At 46.0% G+C, this 23,023-nt stretch overlaps 3 protein-coding genes across 5 annotated transcripts in view; 1 reads left to right on the top strand and 2 right to left on the bottom strand.

The window, feature by feature from the left end:
- The window catches only part of LOC119387209 (probable serine carboxypeptidase CPVL), a 65,916-nt gene extending 56,256 nt beyond the window's left edge, over nt 1–9,660 (bottom strand). For both annotated transcript variants that reach the window (XM_037654528.2, XM_049413415.1), the window contains exons 1-3: nt 9,403–9,660; nt 2,656–2,872; nt 1,187–1,517 (exon numbers count right to left, since the gene is read on the bottom strand). In XM_037654528.2, coding sequence (XP_037510456.2) covers nt 1,187–1,517; nt 2,656–2,872; nt 9,403–9,488 — 634 coding nt within the window. In that variant the 5' untranslated portion in view covers nt 9,489–9,660. The remainder of the gene's footprint in view (nt 1–1,186; nt 1,518–2,655; nt 2,873–9,402) is intronic.
- Nucleotides 1–23,023, top strand: part of LOC119387214 (uncharacterized) — a 77,816-nt gene that overhangs the window by 44,084 nt on the left and 10,709 nt on the right. The gene's annotated exons all lie outside the window — the stretch shown is intronic.
- Nucleotides 14,952–21,131, bottom strand: LOC119387213 (probable serine carboxypeptidase CPVL). The gene is made up of 4 exons (XM_037654531.2): nt 20,995–21,131; nt 17,348–17,564; nt 16,503–16,833; nt 14,952–15,786 (listed from the first exon to the last, which is right to left on the bottom strand). The coding sequence occupies exons 1-4, from the start codon at nt 21,078–21,080 to the stop codon at nt 14,987–14,989; spliced, it is 1,434 nt and encodes a 477-aa protein (XP_037510459.1). The 5' UTR covers nt 21,081–21,131; the 3' UTR covers nt 14,952–14,986.

Below are 23,023 nucleotides of genomic sequence, written 5' to 3'. Positions count from 1 at the left end.
TTCATCATGGGAAGGGCACACTGCACTAACAGTGACATGGAAAAAAGGCTCCTGCCAGATCAGACTAGAGTTACCGTACGTTCGCAACGTTCCTTCCAGCGTCTCCGGTCCCCTCTTTGAACATTTTCATCGCCACGTTTTTCGACTGTTTCATGATCGCTTCCATGCCAGAGCCCTTAATCACAACACTATCCTGTATACTGCCCAAGAAAGAACTAAAGACAAAGCACTGGTATTGTGCTTGATAAAACGTGAAGATAATTTAAACTTGCATAAAGAAGAGGGACCAAAATGAACCAGAGGCGCCGTCAGTCTCACCCGGGGAATCCACTCGGGGTCGCATCCTCAAGCATCTTCCGTAAGCGGCTGTATTTTGTTCTAGACATGTTGTGTAATGCTGGAATGATCCTTGCACAATATTCTAAGGCTTTATCACAACAAAGCCAGATCTTTTTGTTTACCTCACTCTCAATTCAGCCGGTTTGAATCCCCACCCCCCACTCCAATTAACCCACTGGTCGACGCAGGCTGTGTCGCCGCCCCCTCCAGGCAAATGGACACACTACGCGCTTCTGTCATACATAAATGGACGAATTCATTTAGCATGCTCTGAGACCAAAGGCGCGAAGACGACGGCAGAAAAAGGGCGCCCTGTGTATATGTGCGTGCATCTCCGTTTGTCTGTCGTCATATTCGCATCTTTCGCCTCAGAACAAATGCGGCATTCTTGCATTCACAAAGGCATGTGGGGATGTTTTGACCTACCTGAATTTCACAGTAATCTGTGCTTTAAGAGGTGTCGAATGCTATGACACTACTTAGCTGGCAAGACACCCATTCATTTCCTTGCTGAGCAAACCCCTCCACCAATTTCCTGTGCTCCCGCAAATGCGAAGCTTACATATCGTGTTCAGTGCTGGTAAAACAAGACATCATATATATTTAAAAAATCTCCTTGGTAGGTGGGTATATTTGTTCTGGAAAATATGTTACAGAGCGGCAATGATAGGTTTTCAAAGATGACATGAAGGCGGTATAACTGTTATAAATCTACAAGTGTGTTAAATGGATCGCTGGTCAGTAACATTCTCCATACGGGGTCTGTGTTTAGTACATCTCTTTTGCAAACTTATACTTTCGCTTTTCAGCACTTATCCGGAGAAGTGCACGAACAAGCGTTTCTCACCGGCGTACGACTCCCCTGATGCGTAGAAGTCATTAGCCGCGTACTCATCGAAAAGCGTGAAGAACTGCTGCAGGGCCTCGTGCAGGTCCCGGCCGACATCCTCCTCGTTGCGAGCGTAGCCTCGGTCGTCCTGGGTGAAGCTGAAGCCGGCACCAACAGGGTTGTCGATGTACAGCATCGAGTAACGCTGCGCCCAGGTGGTGTCGCGAAGCTCTGGTACGCCGCCCTTAGCCACGAGGTACGGCCCATGCTCCACGAACAGCCCGAACAGAGAGGAACCTCCCGGTCCACCTTGTAGCCACAGAACTACAGGTGCCTTCTCCGGGTTTTCCTGCAAGCAGAGCCAAAGCCACAAGTGAAGCTCGGAGCTCCGCTCTCTATTGGTTTGCTACTGTGAGAATGCCGGCTCTGGTTGGCTGCTGACGAGAGAAGACAGGCTGAGAATAAATGCAGCTGTCTGTGGTACTCAGAGCATTCCGCATTCTGACTCCTAGAACCTCCCTTTAGGTCTGTACAGCTGCATCCGAACTAAGCACCGCGTTGTATTGCCTGATAGGATAAGTTATATTGAAGTGCTTTTTGCTTTCTTTTTTTATTGATGGAGCCTTGTGATTGTTGTGCTTATTGTTGTGATTTAGAAGTAATTGACATTCGAGAAAATCGCGTATTGCTGAGGAAAAACACGACGGCGACTGTTTCGAAGGCAGCTAAGCCGTAGGAGGACAGACCATGCTTAAGAGAATACAAAGCGCATAATGATACCCAGCACCAGCACAACATATAGCCCTGACGTGACCACCGCTGGTTCGGCGATGGTTCGCTGCAGCTGGTTGAACGACTCACACGACGCACGAAGTCGGAAATGTTTAACATAGGAGATTCGCATACTGTGTGCTCAGCGGTCGAATTCGATGGACGATATTGGCCAACATCTTAACACCAACGTTACTCTAGTATAGTATAAACCTATTGCAAAGAAATATACGTATTGCATTCAGGATGATGAGGTCAGCGACTGTACCCTTTGCCGTCCTGACGGCTGCGTTCCCCTATCGCTACATGCCTCTATCTCAGTAAAACCAAGTTTCTGGACTCTCTCATCGCGCGAAATAATGCCGTCAACGCGATATTTAAGCAGACTGACTCTTCAGCCAGTCTGTGTTCGCACGCCATGGTGCAGTTCATCAGTGAATCCTGCGCAGCATCAGGAATGCAGCCTACCTGATGTATATATATAAATAGCATGTAGCCGACATTAGAAAAAGAGTTATCAAAAGAACGTGCGCCATGGAGAGCAGAAAGAAACCAAATCGTATTCTGTTAATAATTGTGTTCTCTATATAGCCCACTTGTGCATGTGAATGCCGCAGTGCTCTGCACCTATACGGGAGCTTCCTCTCACATTCGTCATACCTGTGACGCGCGCTATCTAACGGAGCTTCGGGCCGGAGTTTTTCTGGGCAACTTACCTTGGCCGGGAAGAACCAGAAGAAGAGATTGCTTCCATACTGCTTGTTGACTGTAAGGAATCCCGAATAGCCCGGGAAGTCCGGCACAGCGCCGAGCGAACCGACGCGGCTGAGGTTTCTCGCTCGCTCCAATTGGCCAGCCTCGATGAGCGGAGTCAGGAAGAGCGGCTCGCCCACGTCGCCCAGCTGCGTCATTGCTCTGTGGACGCTGTCTGGCCTGCGGGTGCACGCACAAAGAAAAATATATCAGGCAGAACTAACTCAGTTTATTGCCTATACGCATACGTGATGGAGCATCATTGCATAGATCGAATGAAGACCGCGTTGCTGTTATAACAGCTGATAGCTTTATACATGAGCCGACGTAAGCCGACATTAGCCAACACTCTTGAGCATTATCAATCAGTTTGACCTGCTTAGCCAAAAGTCGCTATCTCTATACCGATGTCACATGGTCCCCTTTGATCGCGACCGGGCCTGATCCGGATAAAATTTCGCGATCGTGATTGGTTCCTTTACGCAAGCTGCACATGTGAGCGAATTACTGTTGAGAAATTTGATCCTCGTCAGGCTCGATCGCGATCAGTAGTGCACTATATAGCACCGGTATTAGGTAACGCCCCAGTTTTCGTCGGTCCCTTGTTTTTGTGTCCCTTCCGCGAGGTTTATGCAATCTTGGAATACCAACTAGCCCGGTCAAATAGCTTGCTTTCGGTAACATTAGTAACCAAACTAGTCAACATTAGTTAACACTTAACGATATTATCCGTCATTTAGCCAACTCTAGTCAGCGCTAGTTGATATTAGGCATAGTTTATAACCAACACGAGCCAGCATTATTCAGTACCAGCCAGTGCTCGTAGTACGAGAGTAAATAGGGGGAATAGGGGGAATAGGCTAAGATATATGCTCTCACGTATCCTCTAAGAACTACCCTGGCTTGTGACAACTCCCGTGTTTACTTCCGGTAACACCATTCAATCAGCCCTTTTGCAAATAGGAGGTTTTGGCATGCTTGCGTTTTTTTTTTTCCCCGCGGAATATATCAGCCAAGAAAGACAACGACGAGGTGCAGTAGTGTAGCAAAACAGAAGCGTACACTTCACTCTAATGTCACGCTCAAGTTTACGCGTCGTTGTAGCCGTATATTACGAAAATAAATTAAGTAACTATTAGTATCTGTTCCGGAGACACGCTAAGCCAACTTGAAGGCACTTTTTTCTTTTTTTTTTTTGGAGGGAGGGATAGCATGCTGATAACAACCGGAAATTTTTTGAGGTCACAGCTGGCTGACGTCGTGACTCGTGTGAAACAATCGACAGACAGTGGCAGTATTGTTCTTCCCGTTCCGTTTCCTCTCGCCATGTATGCAATATCCATTTGTGAGGCTATAGTGTATGCATAGGCGATCCCATGCAAGCGAAGAAATCAGCGCGTATGAGTTAATGCAAACAAGACCGCGTTACGTAATAAAAGAAAAAAAAAAGAAAGATTATGGTTCATCCCTCTTTCACAGGAATTGTTCATATCACGAAAATAAAACGAGTCTCCATACAAGTAGTGGCATCTATGTTGGACGTTAATAAATACAATTTGCACATTGTGTATTGCTATTCGGCCGGCATGCGGTTTACAATTGCCATCCGGCTTGCAGTTGTTTGTTCAGTGGCGACGATATCTAGTATGTACTCCCCGTTGGGTTTTTTTTAACACGAAAGTGTTTTATGCCGGGGTCCACCAAGACATCAGTGACTTATTTCCGTCACGGAAATGACGTAGAAAAAATGTACATGATCAGATGGCAAAGAAAAAAAAGTTCCGTGAACGGGCATCGAACCCACGACCGCTCGGTCCGCAACAACAGATGCCGGGCGCGCTATCCATTGCGCCACGGTCTTTTTTTCTTTTTGTCTTTATTGCAGGGCTTCAGTTTTCAACAGTGAGAAGAGAGTACATCCTGTCTACAATTGTTTCATGTGCAACAGTAATTCCATGCGAGGTACCCAATCGGGTACATCCTTTTGCATTTTTTGCAATTCCAGAAGCGAAGTCAGCGCTTCACAAAAGTATTCTATGGCTCGCCGAGCATCAACGCCAGCGTTACGTACAGCCATTCGGGACCTCCAAATGCTATAAAGCGCCAATAACATTGTAATATCATAGGGAAATCCATCATCATTTTCAATCATCAAATACCTTATGCCCTGTGCGTCCAATGGGAAATCTTTCTTTAGTGTCCTTTGCAGGACGTCCCAGAAGAACACCCCGTCCCAGCATTCCAGAAAGACATGCTCAATGGTTTCTGGTTTGCGACATAAAAAGCACTGGTCACCCCACGGAACGAACAACCCCTTTTCAGACAACCACGTCTTAACTGGCAAGACCCCAGCATGAAGCTTAAAGAACAAAGTTTTTACCCCCGGACGCACAGGCATGCCTTTTACGCGTTTTAGCACTTTGCTCCACGTTCCACCACAGTACTGAGAACGGTACAAAGGAATAGGGAGAACAACATCACATAAATCTTTATATAACTTTTTACGGGAAACAGTGCCTAAATATTCAATAGAAAATCGTGCCTTGAGGAAGCGAAATGACTCGATAATCTCTTTAAAGTAACCCTGTGTTCGACCTTTCAATCTAACAGAAGACACGACAAACTCAGGCAAAGCATTGGCCAACCGGACTTGGCAGACCGTGTGCAAAAACGGGTCTTGAACGTCACGAAGGTACAAGAAGCGATTTACGAGCTGTCGCAGAAACAAATGCGACAAACCCAAACCACCGTCACGCACACGTCGAAAAAGATTCGTCCTAGTAGTCTTCTCCCATGTGGAACCCCAAATAAAGACGGCAAAAATACGATGAAGTTTTTGAAGGTTGACTCGAGAGCAATGAAGTACTTGCAACACGTACCACAATTTTGTAATAAAGAACAAGTTACAAATGGTAGCGCGTGCAAAGATGGATAAATCCTTGGCCTTCCATTTTTCAGCTTTTTCTCGGATTTGAGATGTCTGCCCGAGCCAATAGGCACCGGGCGCGGGGCAAGTTTGGACTGGTGGCGCCTCTTTCGGTGGAGGCGCGGAACTAATGGCATGTGAGTTCCAGAAAGGCACAGGCGCTTGCTGGGGGGACGCGGTACTGGATGTTGGCTACGCTTCATTGTGCTCTCGTCGCTTGTGTCCTGCGCTGCCTAAAGGCCCCGGGTACCAAGCCCGAGCAGACAGGCTGCGCTGTAGGCTGCACAAACAGCTATGCAAACATGGATAAAGCTGGGGAGTAGATCCAGTTCCATCGGTTCCCGTCTGCAATCGCCGTCGCCGACAGCCTTGTTCGCGCACCGGCCGCCAACGGCGGCTCTCGTTGCGTCAAGCTACATGAAATACATAGACTGAAGATAGCTGTTGAAATATGAGAATCGGCGACGCATCGAAAAGAAAAGCAAAACGGGAGCAGGAGTTTACAAGATGTACAACGGAGGAACAACATATGCAATCGGCCAAGCATTGCGTAAAGAAAGCCGAAAATCGAATAGGAGACGTAGGGTATCCTTTTCAAATGTTGGGAGACAATGTTAACGTGTAGACAGAATAACAAGGTATTAAATATTCGGCAGACCCCAGGCCTTGTGAGAATCGGTTTCATGCGAAGCAGTCAGCGAGTAGTTCTATGCTGCATTTTTTTGGGTGTTGAGCCAAGCGTTACGAGGTGTACCGACGTGTTTTTGTAAGTGCAGTAGTTGTGTACACATCGTGGTCTTACCACGCACGTCGACTACATTGGCGTTCAAAGGGTAACTTATGGTCTGACGTAACGTCAGCACCCACGTTACAGCACATACGTCAGTATTTTCGCAGTGAAGTGCACTTTACGGTGCGATTATGTGAACATCATACGTAACTTTCGTTTGCGTATTCCTCCGGGGTCGAGAAACGCTTGAATATAGCTTGCTGAATCACATAGGAATACAAATGTAGCGTTTATTACACTGCTATCCACAGACGTTAACCTGACATGACGCCTGTATCATAGGAGTACATATGTAGTGTTTATTGCTTTGTCATAAAATTAGATAGCCAGCAGCACAACCACAACTCACGTTGCACCGACATTACGCCTGCATAGGCTGTTTTTCCAAAGCAGGTCTCTAGACCTGGCGTGGCTCTGTGGTAGAATACCTGACTGCCACGCAGAACCATTGGGTTCGATTCCTGCTGGGATCCTAATTTTTATTCTCTGCATTCGTCGAGTCAACGCTGACGTTGTCGGTTTTTCTTAATGCTCTCGCATTTCAATTACCAACGTCTGTTCTCGCCGTTCCTGGGTAGATATAAACTGTCAATCATCTGTGACGCATACCCTTACACCGATGCCCGTGGTAAACGGGTATGTGCCACACGTGTCTGGAAGAAAGGGTTTGACGACGTACGCGACAGGATGTTCACTTTATTCATGTCATGAGCAGACAGTCATATTCGTCAAATCCGGTTACCCTCCCATGCTAATTTTGGTCTACACCAAGTTAAGGAGGCGATCACGAGAGCACCCAGACGTAGGCGGCTAGATAAACAGATACCTCGATAGAAACGCTCAAGGTGCGTAGGGTTCGCTAAGAAATGCTTCGCATTTAAAAAATAGAAATGGGGCTACTTACATCTAGCTCCACATCGTAGTTTATCACGTTAAGCTTAGTCTGCGGGGCGCACTTGCAACGCTATTTGCACTCGTTGTCGCCTTTATATTCCGTGATGTCGTGCACGTGACCTGCTTCGTGCAAGCGGAGACCCTTCTCTAGAGCAGACGCACGAAAACGCGTACGCCAGCTGGTCAAGTATTTGAAACTACAGCGCAAAAACTGGCAGCGCCATGGGTGCACTTGCGCTGTCAGGATTCGCCTTCGCGCCAGGGGCCCTCCAGACAATAATGAGGAACAGCTAGTTCGGCAGTTAAAATGCAAAGATGCTTATTTTACATCGTGTCGCCAATCGGGCCTACCTCATTTGCAGTCCCGAAAGGGAGGAGGCATCGTGCCCCCTCTGGTCCGTCTTCGAACGAAAACAAACGCCTACAAGCACAGCACCACGCAAAGAAGCTGACTCGTTTGATGTTCCGACAGCGCTCATCGGTGTGGACATAAGAGGGACACCGTGTCATTCTTTCTAGATGACTTGGCGGCCATTAAACGCGTCCATGACCGCAAATGATTGCGCGGGAGTCTGCATGAAGCCTGACGACGGGCCCCGTTGTTTGAACACATGTCCGAGAGTCGAACGCTTCGTGCACTGTTCAAAGGAACACTGTTGCTGCCGCTTCTCTTTGCCACTCGGCAACAAACGCAACAGCATACAGCTTCGAATTGCTCAAAAAGAAACGCCGCGCTTCTCTTCGAATACGAGCCGAAAGTAGCAGAGACTGCTCCGCGTCGTCTGCTTCACATGCCAGTGCTGTCCCTGCCGCCGCTTGGGGCGCTTTTCGGGAGAGGCGTAGCTGGCGCCTTACGATGGCCGCCCGGTGCCTATAGGGATCACTGTCGCTATAATTAACATCGTAAAACGCTTTTGTGAGGTTAGTGGAAGCGCAGTGAATTGGGGAAAATGTCTTGGTTTCTGGCATGGAGATTGGGAGCTCAAGCCAAATTATTTCATGAACGTCCAGTGGCTCACAACACCGGTAAAGTATTTAGGCATTCCTCTCGAAAATTATTGCGCCACGGTCACAGACTCTAAAAGCTTTACAAACGCGCCTTTTATATCTACCACTCTCCCGGTCGGCGGGGTGGTGTTGCCCTCTGGGAGCGGCAAAGTAATTCATCATTACTGTGGCTTCCCGATTAAACGCGTTACACGTTCGTCCCATTCGGCGCGTTTTCAATAGAAGTGCAATTTTGTCAATGCCTTAACACACCGCGAGGTGGCAACCTTAACGCAAGCGTCATAAAAGCGTCGGCCTCGCTCATAGCATCACGCTAATCAAACCAAAAATAGCTCTGCGACGCGCGCCTGCCTCACCTGGCTGCAACACCGCGTTCCCCGCCTATGAGCTCGCCCCGAGAAGAATTGCAGCCGTGATCCGGGGCGGCACGACGCGATTTGCGTTTCCCTCTAGTGCGGCCGTGGTGTTCAATCACATTTTAACATGCCGCAGGATAGCGACCAAGTTCTGCGTCCAATATGCGACGCTCTTCTGGCTATCACAACTCGTTCTCTGATTACGCTTTCACCGCTAAATACTACAGCTACCACAAGGGTGTGTTTAATCATTGAACATGGACGTTAGTCGTCGGCATGGAGATGTACCACCAAGCATCAAAGTGGGCGCATCCACGTTAAGCGGTGCTATATATTAGCTGCCAGACATCAATAAACATAGTGCAATCTCTTTTATATCAATGCACAGTAAACATTCTGTAAGGGCACGCTTTACTTTCGTGTTATTCCGATTCCTATGACGGAGGGATCACCGTTTTTTTTATCTTCTGGGGTCAACTGCAAGAGCGAGAGAGGAAACCAAACAATGATGAGGAAAGGCGATCAGGTTGACTTTAAGAAAATACCTTGCACTAGAGGAAAAAAAAAGGAAAAACATTACGTTAAAGTGTGGACGCCCCCCTTTCTGCCAGCAGGCTCTGACGATTAAAAAAAAAAAAGGCCATATCGCATCCCTTGTGGACAACAGAGATTCCTGTTTTGGTGTAAGACTTTTTAGGCGATGATGAAAATAATGTGCTGAGAAATTTTTACTCACCCATTGTACAGCCTGCGCATTGGGGAACCGAACCAGGCCTGAGCGCCTGCGATCAGCACACACAGCGCCAACAAGGCAAGCTTCATCTTCGAGTGTTCAGCTCACAGGGCAGCGACGGTTCACAGTGGTTTTCCGTCAACGATCACTCGACACTCGAGGCGAAAGTATTCCAGTTCGTTGGAAGAACGCAGTTTCGCAACAAAATCAGGCAGTCCTATAAACTTCACACGTGTATGAGCTTGAGGATCAGATGCATGGAGTGCCGCGTCGTGGCCGTCGTTGTTTCCCTTATCGTCCTTGCCGATAAAGACTGCTGCATGAGAAAAGAGGCGGGAGCTATATCTCGACTCTCCGCCGCCGGTATCGGCGAATGGCTAACACGTGAGCCCTGCCTGAAGTGGTATATGTTCGTAAGTGCTTGCATCAACAGGCATGGGCCTGTGGGGTGTCCTTTTGCGAAAGCCTGGGGCCGTGAGGGTACTCACGTTTAATGGACGCACGGTGAAACAATGAGATGGAACGGATGTTACTAAGTGTATAGTGAATCTGTTCTTTAGTAGACTCCCACGCAGCGATGGCGTAGTGGTAGTGGTATATGCAGCGATGGCGTAGTGGTAGAGCATCAGCTTCGCATGCAAGAGGTCCGTGGTTCGAATCCCGGTGCCGGGCGATTCCCAACCGGATTAAACAAAAAAAATCCGCGTGATGATGGAATTGTGTAAAAAGGCCTGGGGTGCAGCCTCACTGACGACCACAGCCAGCAATGCACTCCCTCACCAGAGCAGGATTGGCCACCCTGGTGTAGTACTTGGCCACTACCTCCCACATGAATACACCAATTAAACCTCGGCCCTCAGTCCCCAGCGGCTGCGAAGCAACTGACCAAGGCGGCGGTCAGACCTGCGACGCAGCAGAGGGTGCTAAGAATCTCTGGGTCCGGACAGGCCGCCATTGGAATCTGAACGTGGCTACGTATAACGCTAGAACTTTATCTAGTGAGGCGAGTCTAGCTGTACTATTCGAGGAATTAGAGGGTGTTAAATGGGATGTAATAGGGCTCAGTGAGGTTAGGAGGCCACAGGAGGCTTATACAGTGCTGAAGAACGGACACGTCCTATGCTAGCGTGGCTTAGCTGACAGAAGAGAACTAGGGGTGGGGTTTCTTATTCATAGAAATATAGCTGGCAATATAGAGGAATACTATAGCATTAATGAGAGGGTGATATGTGTCGTAATTAAGTTTAATAAGAGGTACAAGATGAAGGTGGTACAGGCCTACGCGCCCACATCCAGCCATGATGATCAACTGGTTGAATGCTTCTACGAAGACGTAGAATCAGCAATGAGTAACGTAAAGACACAGTATACTGTACTGATGGGTGACTTTAATGCAAAGGTAGGCAAGAAGCAGGCTGGATCCGAGATCATGCAGTTGAGGAATATGGCATCGGCTCTAGAAATGCCAGAGGGGAGTTACTAGTAGAGTTCGCAGAACGCAATAATTTACGGATCTTGAATACCTTCTACAGAAAACGGGCTACTCGTAAGTGGACGTGGAGGAGTCCTAATGGCGAAACTAAAACTGAAATAGACTTCATAATGTGCGACCACCCGGGCATTGTACAGGATGTGGAAGTAGTTAACAAGATCCGAGGCAGTGACCATAGAATGGTAAAATCTAGAATTCAACTAGACGTGAGGAAGGAGCGGCAGAAACTGATACGCAAGAAGCCGATCAATGAACTAGCTCTGCGGGGGAAAGTACAGGAATTCAGAGTTTCACTTCAGAATAGGTACGCGGCTTTAACCGAAGAAACCGACCTTAGCGTTGACGAAATGAATGATAATCTGACTAGTATCATTAAGGAGTGTGCAGTCTAAGTCGGGGGTACAGTCGTTATAGAGGACACTGGTAAGCTATCCCAAGAGACGAAAAACCTCATTAAGAAACGTCAAGCCATGAAAGCCTCAAATGCAACAGACAAAATAGAGCTGGCGGAGCTTTCGAAGTTAATCAATAGGCGTAAAGTAGCCGACATAAGAAAGTATAATATGGAGAGAATTGAGCATGCTCTAAAGAACGGAAGAAGCCTCAAAGCTACGAAGACAAAACTGTGCATAGGCAAAAATCAGATGTATGCATTAAGGGACAAGGAAGGCAAGGTCACAACCAATATGGATAGAATAGTTGAGGTAGCGGAAGAGTTCTACAGAGATCTGTACAGCAGCCGAGACAGTCAGGATGATAACGTAAGAAGCTGTAATATCCCAGAGGAATCTGACATCCCACCAGTATTGACAGGTGAGGTAAAGAAAGCCCCTAAAGGGAATGCAAAGAGGCAAAGCCGCTGGTGAGGATCAGGTAACATCAGACCTGTTGAAAGACGGTGGAGAGATTATGTTAGAAAAACTGGCCACCCTGTATACGAAGTGTCTCTCGACGGGGAGGATACCAGAATCTTGGAAGAATGCCGACATCACCTTGATCCATAAGAAAGGGGACGTCAAGGACCTGAAAAATTACAGGCCCATCAGCTTACTGTCCGTTGTCTACAAGCTATTTACAAAAGTAATTGCTAACAGAATTAATACGACATTAGAGTTCAATCAACCAAGGGACCAGGCAGGATTTCGTTCAGGCTTCTCAACAATAGACCATATTCATACTATCAATCAGGTGATAGAGAAATGCGCGGAATACAACCAACCCCTATACATAGCCTTCATAGATTACGAGAAGGCATTTGATTCGGTGGAGACATCAGCAGTCGTGCAGGCACTGCGGAATCAGGGCATCGACGAAGCCTATACAAAACATAATGGAAGAAATCTACAGCAGATCCACAGCCACTATAGTCCTCCATAAAGTGACAGAATCCCAATAAAGAAGGGCGTACGGCAGGGAGACACGATGACTCCAATGCTAGTCACTGCGTGTTTACAGGAGGTTTTCAGGGCCCTAGATTGGGAAGAATTAGGAATAAGAGTTAATGGAGAGTATCTCAGTAACCTGCGATTCGCTGATGACATTGCATTGATGAGTAACGCGGGAGACGAATTACAGCTCATGATTACTGAACTGGATACGGAAAGTAGAAGAGTAGGTCTGAAAATTAATATGCAAAATCTAAAGTAATGTGGAACAATCTTGGCAGAGAACAACGCTTTGCGATAGGTGGCGAGACACTGGAAGTTGTAAAGGAGTACGTCTACTTAGGACAGGTAGTAACCGCGGAGCCGAACCATGAGAGTGAAATAACTAGAAGAATAAAGATGGGATGGGGCTCATTCGGCAAGCATTATCAAATCATGAATGGTAGTCTACCACTATCTCTCAAGAGGAAGGTATATAACAGCTGCATCTTACCGGTACTTACCTACGGAGCAGAAACCTGGAGACTTACAAAGAGTGTTCAACTTAAATTGAGGACGACGCAGCGAGCGATGGAAAGGAAAATGATAGGTGTAACCTTAAGAGACAGGAAGAGAGCAGAGTGGATCAGGGAACAAACGGGGGTTAAGGATATCATAGTTGAAATCAAGAAGAAGAAATGGATATGGGCCGGGCACGTAGCACGTCGGCAGGATAACCGGTGGTCATTAAGGGTAACTGACTGGATTCCAAGAGATGGCAAAAGCGTGAGGGGGAGACAGAAAATTAGGTGGGTAGATGAGATTAGGAAGTTTGTAGGTATAAAGTGGCAGCAGAAAGCACAGGACCGGGTTGGTTGGCGGAACATGGGAGAGGCCTTTGCCCTGCAGTGGGCGTAGACAGGCTGATGATGATGATGATGATGATGAGACTCCCACGAGTTACTCATTTCTGTCACGAAGTACTGTTGGGGTTTAATCTTGTGCCCCTCAGTCACCGATGGTTGATTGATTGATTGATTGATTGATTGATTGATTGATTGATTGATTGATTGATTGATCGATCGATCGATCGATCGATCGCTCTATTCCTCTCGGTTGTTTCTTCCATAATTGATATGTTTCAAGGCCTTTTTTTTTTGTCTCGTACAATCTCAGTACCTCCCATGCTGCCGTAGACTGCCTGTTTCTGAGGTAAATCTGCATATGTGTCGTTGATTATACTATGCACTCTTGGTTATCTGTACTGTGCGCATAATTGATAATACCGTTTTCTCAGTTTAAACTATCTTTTTTGCGAATTACTATTTACTTACTAGATGTGGCTATATTAGCACAACACATGCTCACATTTTCTTGTTTTCTTCCGCTCGTTTTAGCTCTTTGTAATAACTGTGCATGTTTCTCGCTTCCCTTGCAAAGCACATCGATCAACGCAAGATTTGTCTAAACAGGACGTACCTGCACCCCCACCCCACCACCCTCCTCCTGAGAACTCGTTCACAGCGACAGCAAATGACTGACAAAGGACACCTTTAAGTTCCCCTCACCGCAGTGTACGTATTACGCTTACGCGTCCGATATGTCTTGTATTGTCCCGAACAGAAGACGAAGAGGAGCGGCCACGAGATGGCGCGCACTCCGACGGAGCCATTGAGTCCACCCGTTACAAAGGGTACTTTGGCCACACATTATCTATCTATCTATCTATCTATCTATCTATCTATCTATCTATCTATCTATCTATCTATCTATCTATCTATCTATCTATCTATCTATCTATCCATCTATCTATCTATCTATCTATCTATCTATCTATCTATCTATCTATCTATCTATCTATCTATCTATCTATCTATCTATCTATCTATCTATCTATCTGTCTATCTATCTATCTATCTATTGTCTGTCTGTCTGTCTGTCTGCCTGCCTGCCTGCCTGCCTGCCTGCCTGCCTGCCTGCCTGCCTATCTATCTATCTATCTATCTATCTATCTATCTATCTATCTATCTATCTATCTATCTATCTATCTATCTATCTATCTATCTGTCTGTCTGTCTGTCTGTCTGTCTGTCTGTCTGTCTGTCTGTCTGTCTGTCTGTCTGTCTGTCCTGTCTGTCCTGTATGTATGTCTATCTATCTATCTATCTATCTATCTATCTATCTATCTATCTATCTATCTATCTATCTATCTATCTATCTATCTATCTATCTATCTATCTATCTTCCGGCCAGAACCACTCCACCAGTGGTGAGGGGACCGGTGGAAAAGAAAGAAAATAAACCAGTGGTGGTTTGGGACTCTGTGAAGTCTACTTCTGCGCGTACACGAATCCCAACGTAGATAAAAAGTAAGAAGAAAAGAAAGCACTGCCATTCATTCATTCATTCATTCATTCATTCATTCATTCATTCATTCATTCATTCATTCATTCATTCATTCATTCATTCTTACCCGAAATGTAGCTCCTATTGCTGTCAGCATCACTAGTGAAATGCTGTCCAAGGTTCGTATATTAGTAACTGCATTCGCATCGGTCAGCGTTCGCGCAAACTGTGCAGACCGCTGGCTGAAAGCCACTCTTCGGCTTCATTTAGCGTCGCTAATCATTCTATATTTAGCGCACGGATTCCCTTCACTTTCCGCTTTATTTACGTACAATTACGCCAAATAAATGTACTGCTCGAAATATCCTTGGTGCCCGGAGGGATCTCACGCAGCGAAGGGTTTATCGTCGATGAATCGTGTGATTAGGTCGAGCGCAACCTCAGGCTGGTCGTAAGGCAAGATGTGACCGGCATTCCTAACAAGAACCTGCGTGAAGTTTCCCACTTTGCGGACGTAACCTGCGACACTGTTTCCGTCCGGTCTCTTCCAAATCTTACGTTCCGCCTTCTCGAAAGCTTCCTTGCCCGACCACGGGATGGTGCTGACGAAGTTGTCCGTCAGCGGGTACGCGATGATGATGTCCAGTTGGCCGTTGTATATGAGCACCTTGAACTGCGGCTTGTCCATGAGTGACGCGAGCCACGGCTTGACGGACTGCATGACGTCTTCCCGAAGATGCTTTTCGGTGGCGCCTCCGTTGCTGAAGGTCAGGTTACCCACGTGGATGGCCTTGCGCACGGCGGGCGAGTCGACGAATGTCTTGTAATAGTCGAAGAATTCGGGATCCTTGGACAACAGGAAGTTATAGTGCGAGTCTGAACCGGTTATGTTCTTGAAGTACGATGGCTGATAGAGGGCGTCAATGTTTATGAGCTTGTCTAGGACGAGAAAGGCGTCCAGGTAGCGTCCCTCCTTGATGTAGATGACGGCCCGGGTAGTCTCGGCGCGTATATGGTCGGCTTGTCGTCGGTCTGCGAGGCCGACCTGGTAAAGGAAGTCGGCGTAATCGAGCATGGTCTCTGGGTCGACCATTCCGTCTCCGATCGCGACGCCACGCAAGTTGATCTTGACTCTGGGCGCCACGGCTGTGTCGATGGCATGCGCGATTGCCGGCACGTATTTACCTGTAACCAGAACACAAACGCCCGTGCAACTGGAGTGATATTCACGAAGCTGCACTTAATATAGATGATGTGTATCATCTATGTGCACACATGCAACGTCTCCCATGCTCTCAAATGTCTTTATACACATGCAAATCACATGTATTTATACATACCTTTAACGAAAAACATTCAGAGTGGTGCAGAGTTGTTTAAACGCTGCATGACGCACGTTGCGGTCAGTCTTATGTATATGTCAATGACAGAACGTATCTTAGAACACGGAAGAAAGCTTCATAGAGAAGAAATGAACATGTCAAAACAGTAATATCAACCACATTCAGAACCGGTTGATGAAAAGAAGATTGTATATACTGCAATGCGGGTTTCATATGCTTCTTAATTTGCGAATATCGTCGTCACGTTCTGCGCGCGATATCTTGGCAGGTTAGGGGTCGTGCAGCTAAGTTCGAGGACGCAGGTTCGATTCCCGGCCACGGTGACCGCATTTCGATGGGGGAGAGGTGCAAGAACGCCTGTGGACTTAGATGTAGGTGCACGTTAAAGAACCTCAGGTGGTAGAAGGTAGAAATTAATCCTTTATTCCCCCCCCCCCCAACCCCGCATTCCCCACGGCGTGCGCCGTAATCATATTGTTGTTTTGGCACTCAAAATCACAGTAAGAATGTTCTCAATTAAGTCCGTAAGTGCGCACAAGCACTGCAACGCCAGCTCACCTGCATACGACTCTCCTGTTGCATAGAAGTCGTTAGCCGCGTACTCGTCGAAAAGCGTGAAGAACTGCTGCAGGGCCTCGTGCAGGTCCCGGACGACATCCTCCTCGTTGCGAGCGTAGCCTCGGTCGTCCTGTGTGAAGCTGAAGCCGGCCCCGACCGGGTTGTCGATATACAGCATCGAGTAACGCTGAGCCCACGTGGTGTCGCGAAGCTGTGGCACGCCGCCCTTAACCACGAGGTACGGCCCATGCTCCACGAACAGTCCGAACAGAGAGGAACCGCCCGGTCCGCCTTGAAGCCACAGAACCACGGGCGCCTTCTCTGGGTTCTCCTGGAAGCGGAACCAGGCGGCAGCGGATGGACAAAGAATTGACAGACACTCACAGGCGTGTACACAGGGGCGGCGGGGGAGGTGTGGCAACGGGGGGGGGGGGGGATCGCCTCTCCTAATCATCTAAAGGGGTCCGCCAATTCTGCTCCATAGCTTTAGGCAGTCGAACCTTTGTCATTTTTTAATGTGCAGGGTAGGGCCACGCATGTTTTTTGACAACAATGGCGGCCGAGGACCCGTGACGTTGCATTCAAAGAACAGTTTACCTCCGGAAAGGCGGCGACCAATGGCAGCCCGTTGTGAGAAGCATCTCATCGCTTCATTTTCATAATGCTAAACTGCACGGCAACAGCTTCATTTTCATTTTTGCATCCATTGCAGAGCTTGTTTTCTATTCGACTCGACCAACCGGGTGCGAGGGCGGGGGCGAAACTTGGCCCCCACTAACGGAGAACCGTATACGCGCGCCTATACAGACACATGGTATACCTTTCAGCAGCGTACGTATACATACCTTGGCCGGGAAGAACCAAAACAACAGGTTACTGTTGCATGTCTTGTTGACCGTAAGGAATCCTGAGTGACCTGGGAAGTCTCGCACGTCCCCGAGCGAACCGACGCGGCTGAGGTATCGCGCCTCGTTCAGCAGGCCAGCCTCGATGAGCGGAGTCAGGAAGAGTGGTTCGCCCACGTCGTCCAGCTGCGAAGTTGCTCTGCGGACGCTGTCCGGCCTGCGGTTGTGTGCACGCGCGAAGGTATAGTCGGCGACATTGCGTTCAAGGTAGCCTCTGGAACGCTCTTGCTAGTGATAAGACGTCCGTGGTTCGGTTTTTCCTTCCGGTAAGGCCATTTCACTTAGCTGAACAAGCGTGTATAACATGTCTCGTGTTTAGGTTGTTTAGACACGTCATAGCATTCCGAAACTTGCTTTTAAAGGGACACTAAAGTGAAACAATGGATATGTTTTGAATGTTAAATTATACTCTGAAAACTCTAGTGTCGTTAATGGAAGAGAGAATTAAGGTGAAAGGTTCATTTTTATATTCCGCGCTGAAATCTTCGCACGTGGCGTCACGAATTTCAAACATGAGTTCGTCTTTTTTGGCGACATTAGTTCAGCAAAATATCCTGAAACTTGATATGCTAAGTCTCTAGTCCCCTCAGAGGTCAATGTACTTACCTAGGCCTTAGTAGACGCCGTCAAAAATCTATGACGTCACGGCAATTGGTGCGGGAACTTCAAGGTGGCATCTATATAACCTCCTTGATCGCCACCCGCATTTTTCTTTTTGCGCGTTTTCTCGCTTACCAAGCGTCTTCTCGCGGCAAGCGTGCTGATTTTGGTATTGTGAAGGATTCAATTCAATTTCAATTTTATTTACCAGAAAAGCAGTCTGGAGGGACACCTGGGCAAAATGTTGCAGCAGCTTGACGAAGGCCCAGGGTCCCTTACATGGCAATAGCACACACATGACACATGTCACCAAGTGATTTTACATAGCATTCGCATCGAAAGGTTTTATACATACAGATCAGCATATATCACACATATACATAAAATGTAACATTGACACTTCGTACAAGAATGCAGGGTAATGAGTTATTATAAAGATAAAAGTAGTCGCGCAGATGTTTTTTATTTAATGCGGCTGTGTGTTTGTACCGGTTGAGTATGGTTGGAATATTGTGAGTTAGTGGTTGCAGGCTGTAGTTGTTCCGGGACCAAGGTACCTTCCATACCTTAGGGTTTCGTGTGCACTTCGTCTTGTTGTTGGTTTCTAGCTTAGCGAGTGACGTAAAGTAATTCTGAACATTTTTGGATGAGAAGTACATTTTTTCTAATAATCTATATTCATATAGCCTGTCAACGCGGTGTAATTTGTGTTTGAGAAATATACCATCTGTGGTTGAAAGTCGATCAACATTTTCAATATAGCGGACAATTTTTTTTTAATTATTACTAGTTTTTGCATGTTGCATTTTGAAGTTGTTGTTCAGACAAAGCAACAATAGTGTACATATGACAGGAACAGACCATAATAAATTTGCAGCTTTGCCCCCGTAGGCAAAAATGCGCGGCAGCGCGCCAAGCACCGGTAACCGCAGATAGCTTACCGCAAAGATATTTGATGTGGGTATCCCAACGTAAACTAGAGGAAAAATATACTCCAAGAATTTTCAACTCTTCAACCAACTCAATGCGTTGATTCTGAAAGTAAATATCATTGTGAATGACGAGGGGTTTATTTTTGGCGCGAAACACGATAACTTTGGTTTTCATTGAATTTACCTTAAGCCTGTTCGCCTGATTAATTCACTAATATGAGAAAAGCCTTTTAAATGTCCCTTTAAGGAGCACTTGGTTCCTTTAAAATACATTCGCATCCTTTATCGCTGAACAAAACACTTCAGGCAAGGTGCGGCGCAAATGCAATGTATACGCCCATGTGCTTAGATTTAGGCGCACGTTAAAGAACACCACATGGTTGAACCTAACCCGGAGTCCTCTATTATGACGTGCCTCATAATTGTGTCGTCGTTTTGGCACGTAAAACTCCAGTTATTATTATTATTATTATTATTATTATTATTATTATTATTATTATTATTATTATTATTATTATTATTATTATTATTATTATTATTATTATTGTTGTTGTTGTTGTTGTTGTTGTTGTTGATGTAAGATGATTGAATATCTCGAGAATTCAGGTCTCCCATGGCCCTACACAAATTGTACACGGCAATATGTCTTCCGCAACTTGAGTATGCGTCCGTGATATGGAATGTCATTGCTCAATCCAGCGGTAACACCATTGACGAGACCAGAAAAAATTCCTCAGCATATATAACCATCGCTTTGCTAAAAATGACTCTGGATCTCGTTCAAATACTGCTGAATCATTATCACTGCCATTACTTCACTGCCGACGAAATCGCTCTGATCTCTTATTTCTTTACAAGCTAGTCCACGGTATCATATCCTGCCCTATACTTCTCAATTGTGTTAATTTTCGAATTCCGCGTAAGTTAACCAGAGAGAACAGACCGTTTCATGTACCCGCCTGCTTCTTCCAACACTACCGTTCACAGAATACAAAGTCTTTATAATATTAATTTTCTTGATCTTGACGTTTTTGATAGTCCACAATCATTGTTTTTATCCGAGCTTTGCACTGTTTTGACATAGTATGGCCCAATGTACAAAGTCTTCCCTTCTCCGTCTTTCCGCATAGTTGTATATGTGCAATCTAATTTTTTATTCCCCTTCAATATTTCTCATATTGTCTTATTTACTCCTCCCCTTTTGTGTTCATTTCTCTTTGTCTACGTGTTTTTGCTCTTTTTATTTCTGAAGACTGTCTGCATTGTATTGTTTATCTTTATTGTTTTTTTTTTTGCGTGCGCCTGCACAAAGACCTTACGGTTGTTCCTGGGCACGTTAAATAAATGATTGATTGATTGATTATTATTATTATTATTATTATTATTATTATTATTATTATTATTATTATTATTATTATTATTATTATTATTATTATTATTATTATTATTAGAACACTTAACTTAATCAAAGCATGTTGTTACAGCATTGGCATTTTGGGCGTATTGGTAAACTGAATTGGAAAACATATTCAGCGCTAGACGAGGACGTAAGAGAAACGACACCATTATTGAAGCCCAAGCTATCTCTCCCAATAGTGACACGTGTGTTAGTGCCCATCAATCGACCTGTTAGATACGGAGAGAGCCTTTCTGGTTGGCGAGTGATTGCACTGATGTGGCTGATAAAAATGTTGATGCTTCCTGGAAATAAGGTTGCTGAAGTTTGCGCACTGTGGTGTCGTCCCTCTTATACGTCATTGTCTGCTAGCGCTGAATATGTTTTCGAGTGTTGTTGCATATGTCGCTGCGGTGTTGCACCGACGCCATCGCGAATTGACGCGAGAACTGTAAGATGGCGTCGCCTGCTGCTTTTGTTTCTTGTTATCTTGTGGCTTGTAGCGGGCCTTCTGAAGGCGTGAAGAACGGCCGTTTTGCTATATATTACAGAAACGCGACACACTAATCACTACAACTTAGCTTAACACTTACCTTTAGTTACCATTTAAAGGTTGTCGCTGTAGAAAAAAAAAAAGGCCATCGCAATCTTGTACTCACCCATTGTAGAGCCTTCGCATGGAGGCACCGAACCACGCATGAGCGCCGTTGCACAGCGCACACAGCGCCAACAAGGCAAACTTCATTTTCGCGCTCTCTAATCACCAAACAAGGAAGCGCTGTTCAATCCAGCCTCCTATCTTCGATGACGATTGCGATCGAAGACGTTCCTTATCTTCCGCAGATCTCAGTTTCGCGGCAAAACCAAGCGTTATGTACAAAGCACAAGTTGCATACGCGAACTACGCGTTTGATGCCTCAGTAAGCTCCTCTATTGCGGTTCTCGGTATCTTCGCTATCTCTTTAACAGATAAGAGCTGCGTACGGGAAACAATACTCTCTTTTAACGGTGCAATCGTGTCTCCGCCGCAGGTTATCGGCAAACGGATGGCCTGTGAAAGGCTGGGGGTGAAGGGCACTTGAAGAGGTTTGAGGGGCGTTTTTCTTCTGTACTTGGCAGCAATGAAATTAAAGCGATTAACTAACTTGTCGCTGTAATCATTAATGTAATGAATTACTTTCGTGGGCTGGTAATTCAGTATTGTAATGAATTACTGCAAGCGAGTAATTTCAAGTAAATTACTCATTACTTTCCCAATCACCTTTGATTAAAATATAGCATGTCCGCTTCCCTTATGGAATAAAAAAGATTGCCGAAAAGAGTGAGTAAAAGTAAGACAAGTTAATCTGAGTGCCAAACCTCAAGTGTGAAGGAGAGAAGATGAATCTTAAGGGCTCGTTTTTCTTTGTTAGACACAATATTAATGAGAACTAACAGACTATAACGCCAAGGAAAGTATAGGGGGTGTTATCTGTAGTATTTAGAATATAAATGTGAAGAAAGTAAAGTGGACGAAAAGATAACCTGCCGCCGGCAGGGACCGAACCTGCGACCTTCGAATAACGCGTCCGATGCTCTACCACTGAGCTACGGCGGCGGTCATCCTCCCGTCCACTTTATGGGGTATATATGTGCACTTAAACCTTGGAGTGTTAGTCAGCGCCAATCGCAGCCATGGCGGCGAGTGTGGAACACTCTTTTTCTGCCTTTCTGGCGTCACGTAGCACGTGACGCCAGAAAGTGTGGGACCTCAAGTGTGGGACGTTGAACAAAGATCTCGGAGATTTCAGCGTATATGTGGTGTAAATAAAGTGGACATGAGTTGTGCATGATCGAATAGCGAACTTTTGTTCAACAAATTTCAAACTAATTTCAGTACTTGTAATGTTGCATCATTACATTGAGAAGAATTCTTGAAAAGTAATTAACATTGTAATTAAATTACTTTTGGGGAGTAATTTTTGCCATCTATGGTACAGATATACAATTTTACAGTTGTTCTTAATGATTCCTTCACTGTTTCTTCATATCTGGTGCTTAGGAGCTATTGGACGGCGACCTTAGATGGCGCCGACTATACTGATTTTCGCAGAAAGCTCGAACTAATGAAAGCCATCAGTTATGAAAGAATCGTACGAAACTGCACTCGAAGTTACCGTTATTTTGTATAAGTCAGTTTAACACTCATCCTTAAAGTCATGTCGTAATTATAAAGAACACAAGAGCATGGAAAATCCTGTTTGGTCACCTTCCTCATTTGTCTAAGCGTTCAAGATAATAATATGTAATTGTTGCGGTTTAACGTTCATAAACCACGATATGATTATGAGGGACGCCGTTGTGGAGGGCTCCGGAAATTTCGACCACCTGGGATTCTTTAACGTGAACCTAAATCTGAGTAGAGTTAGTACACGGGCCTCAAACATTTTCGCCTCCATGGAAAATGCGGCCGCCGCGGCCGGGATTCGATTCCGTGACCTTTGGGCCAGCAGTCGGGCACCATAACCACTAGACCAGTGTTCCCAACCATGGATGTTTCGAGGACCCCTTGTGGACCGGTGGGAGTGATTAGGGACCCCTTGCGGGGAGAGAAATGGGAGGAGGGTCATAAATTAAGACAACATGCAGCGTGAAATAGGTGCCTTTTATTTCTCCCTGGCAAAGAATGGTCAAACTAAAGCGCCACGC

Source organism: Rhipicephalus sanguineus, chromosome 3 (genome assembly GCF_013339695.2).
Source record: "Rhipicephalus sanguineus isolate Rsan-2018 chromosome 3, BIME_Rsan_1.4, whole genome shotgun sequence".
Taxonomy (NCBI): Eukaryota; Metazoa; Arthropoda; class Arachnida; order Ixodida; family Ixodidae; genus Rhipicephalus; species Rhipicephalus sanguineus.
The sequence above is the reverse complement of the archived record's forward strand: the minus strand, read 5'-3'. Positions and strand labels throughout refer to the sequence as shown.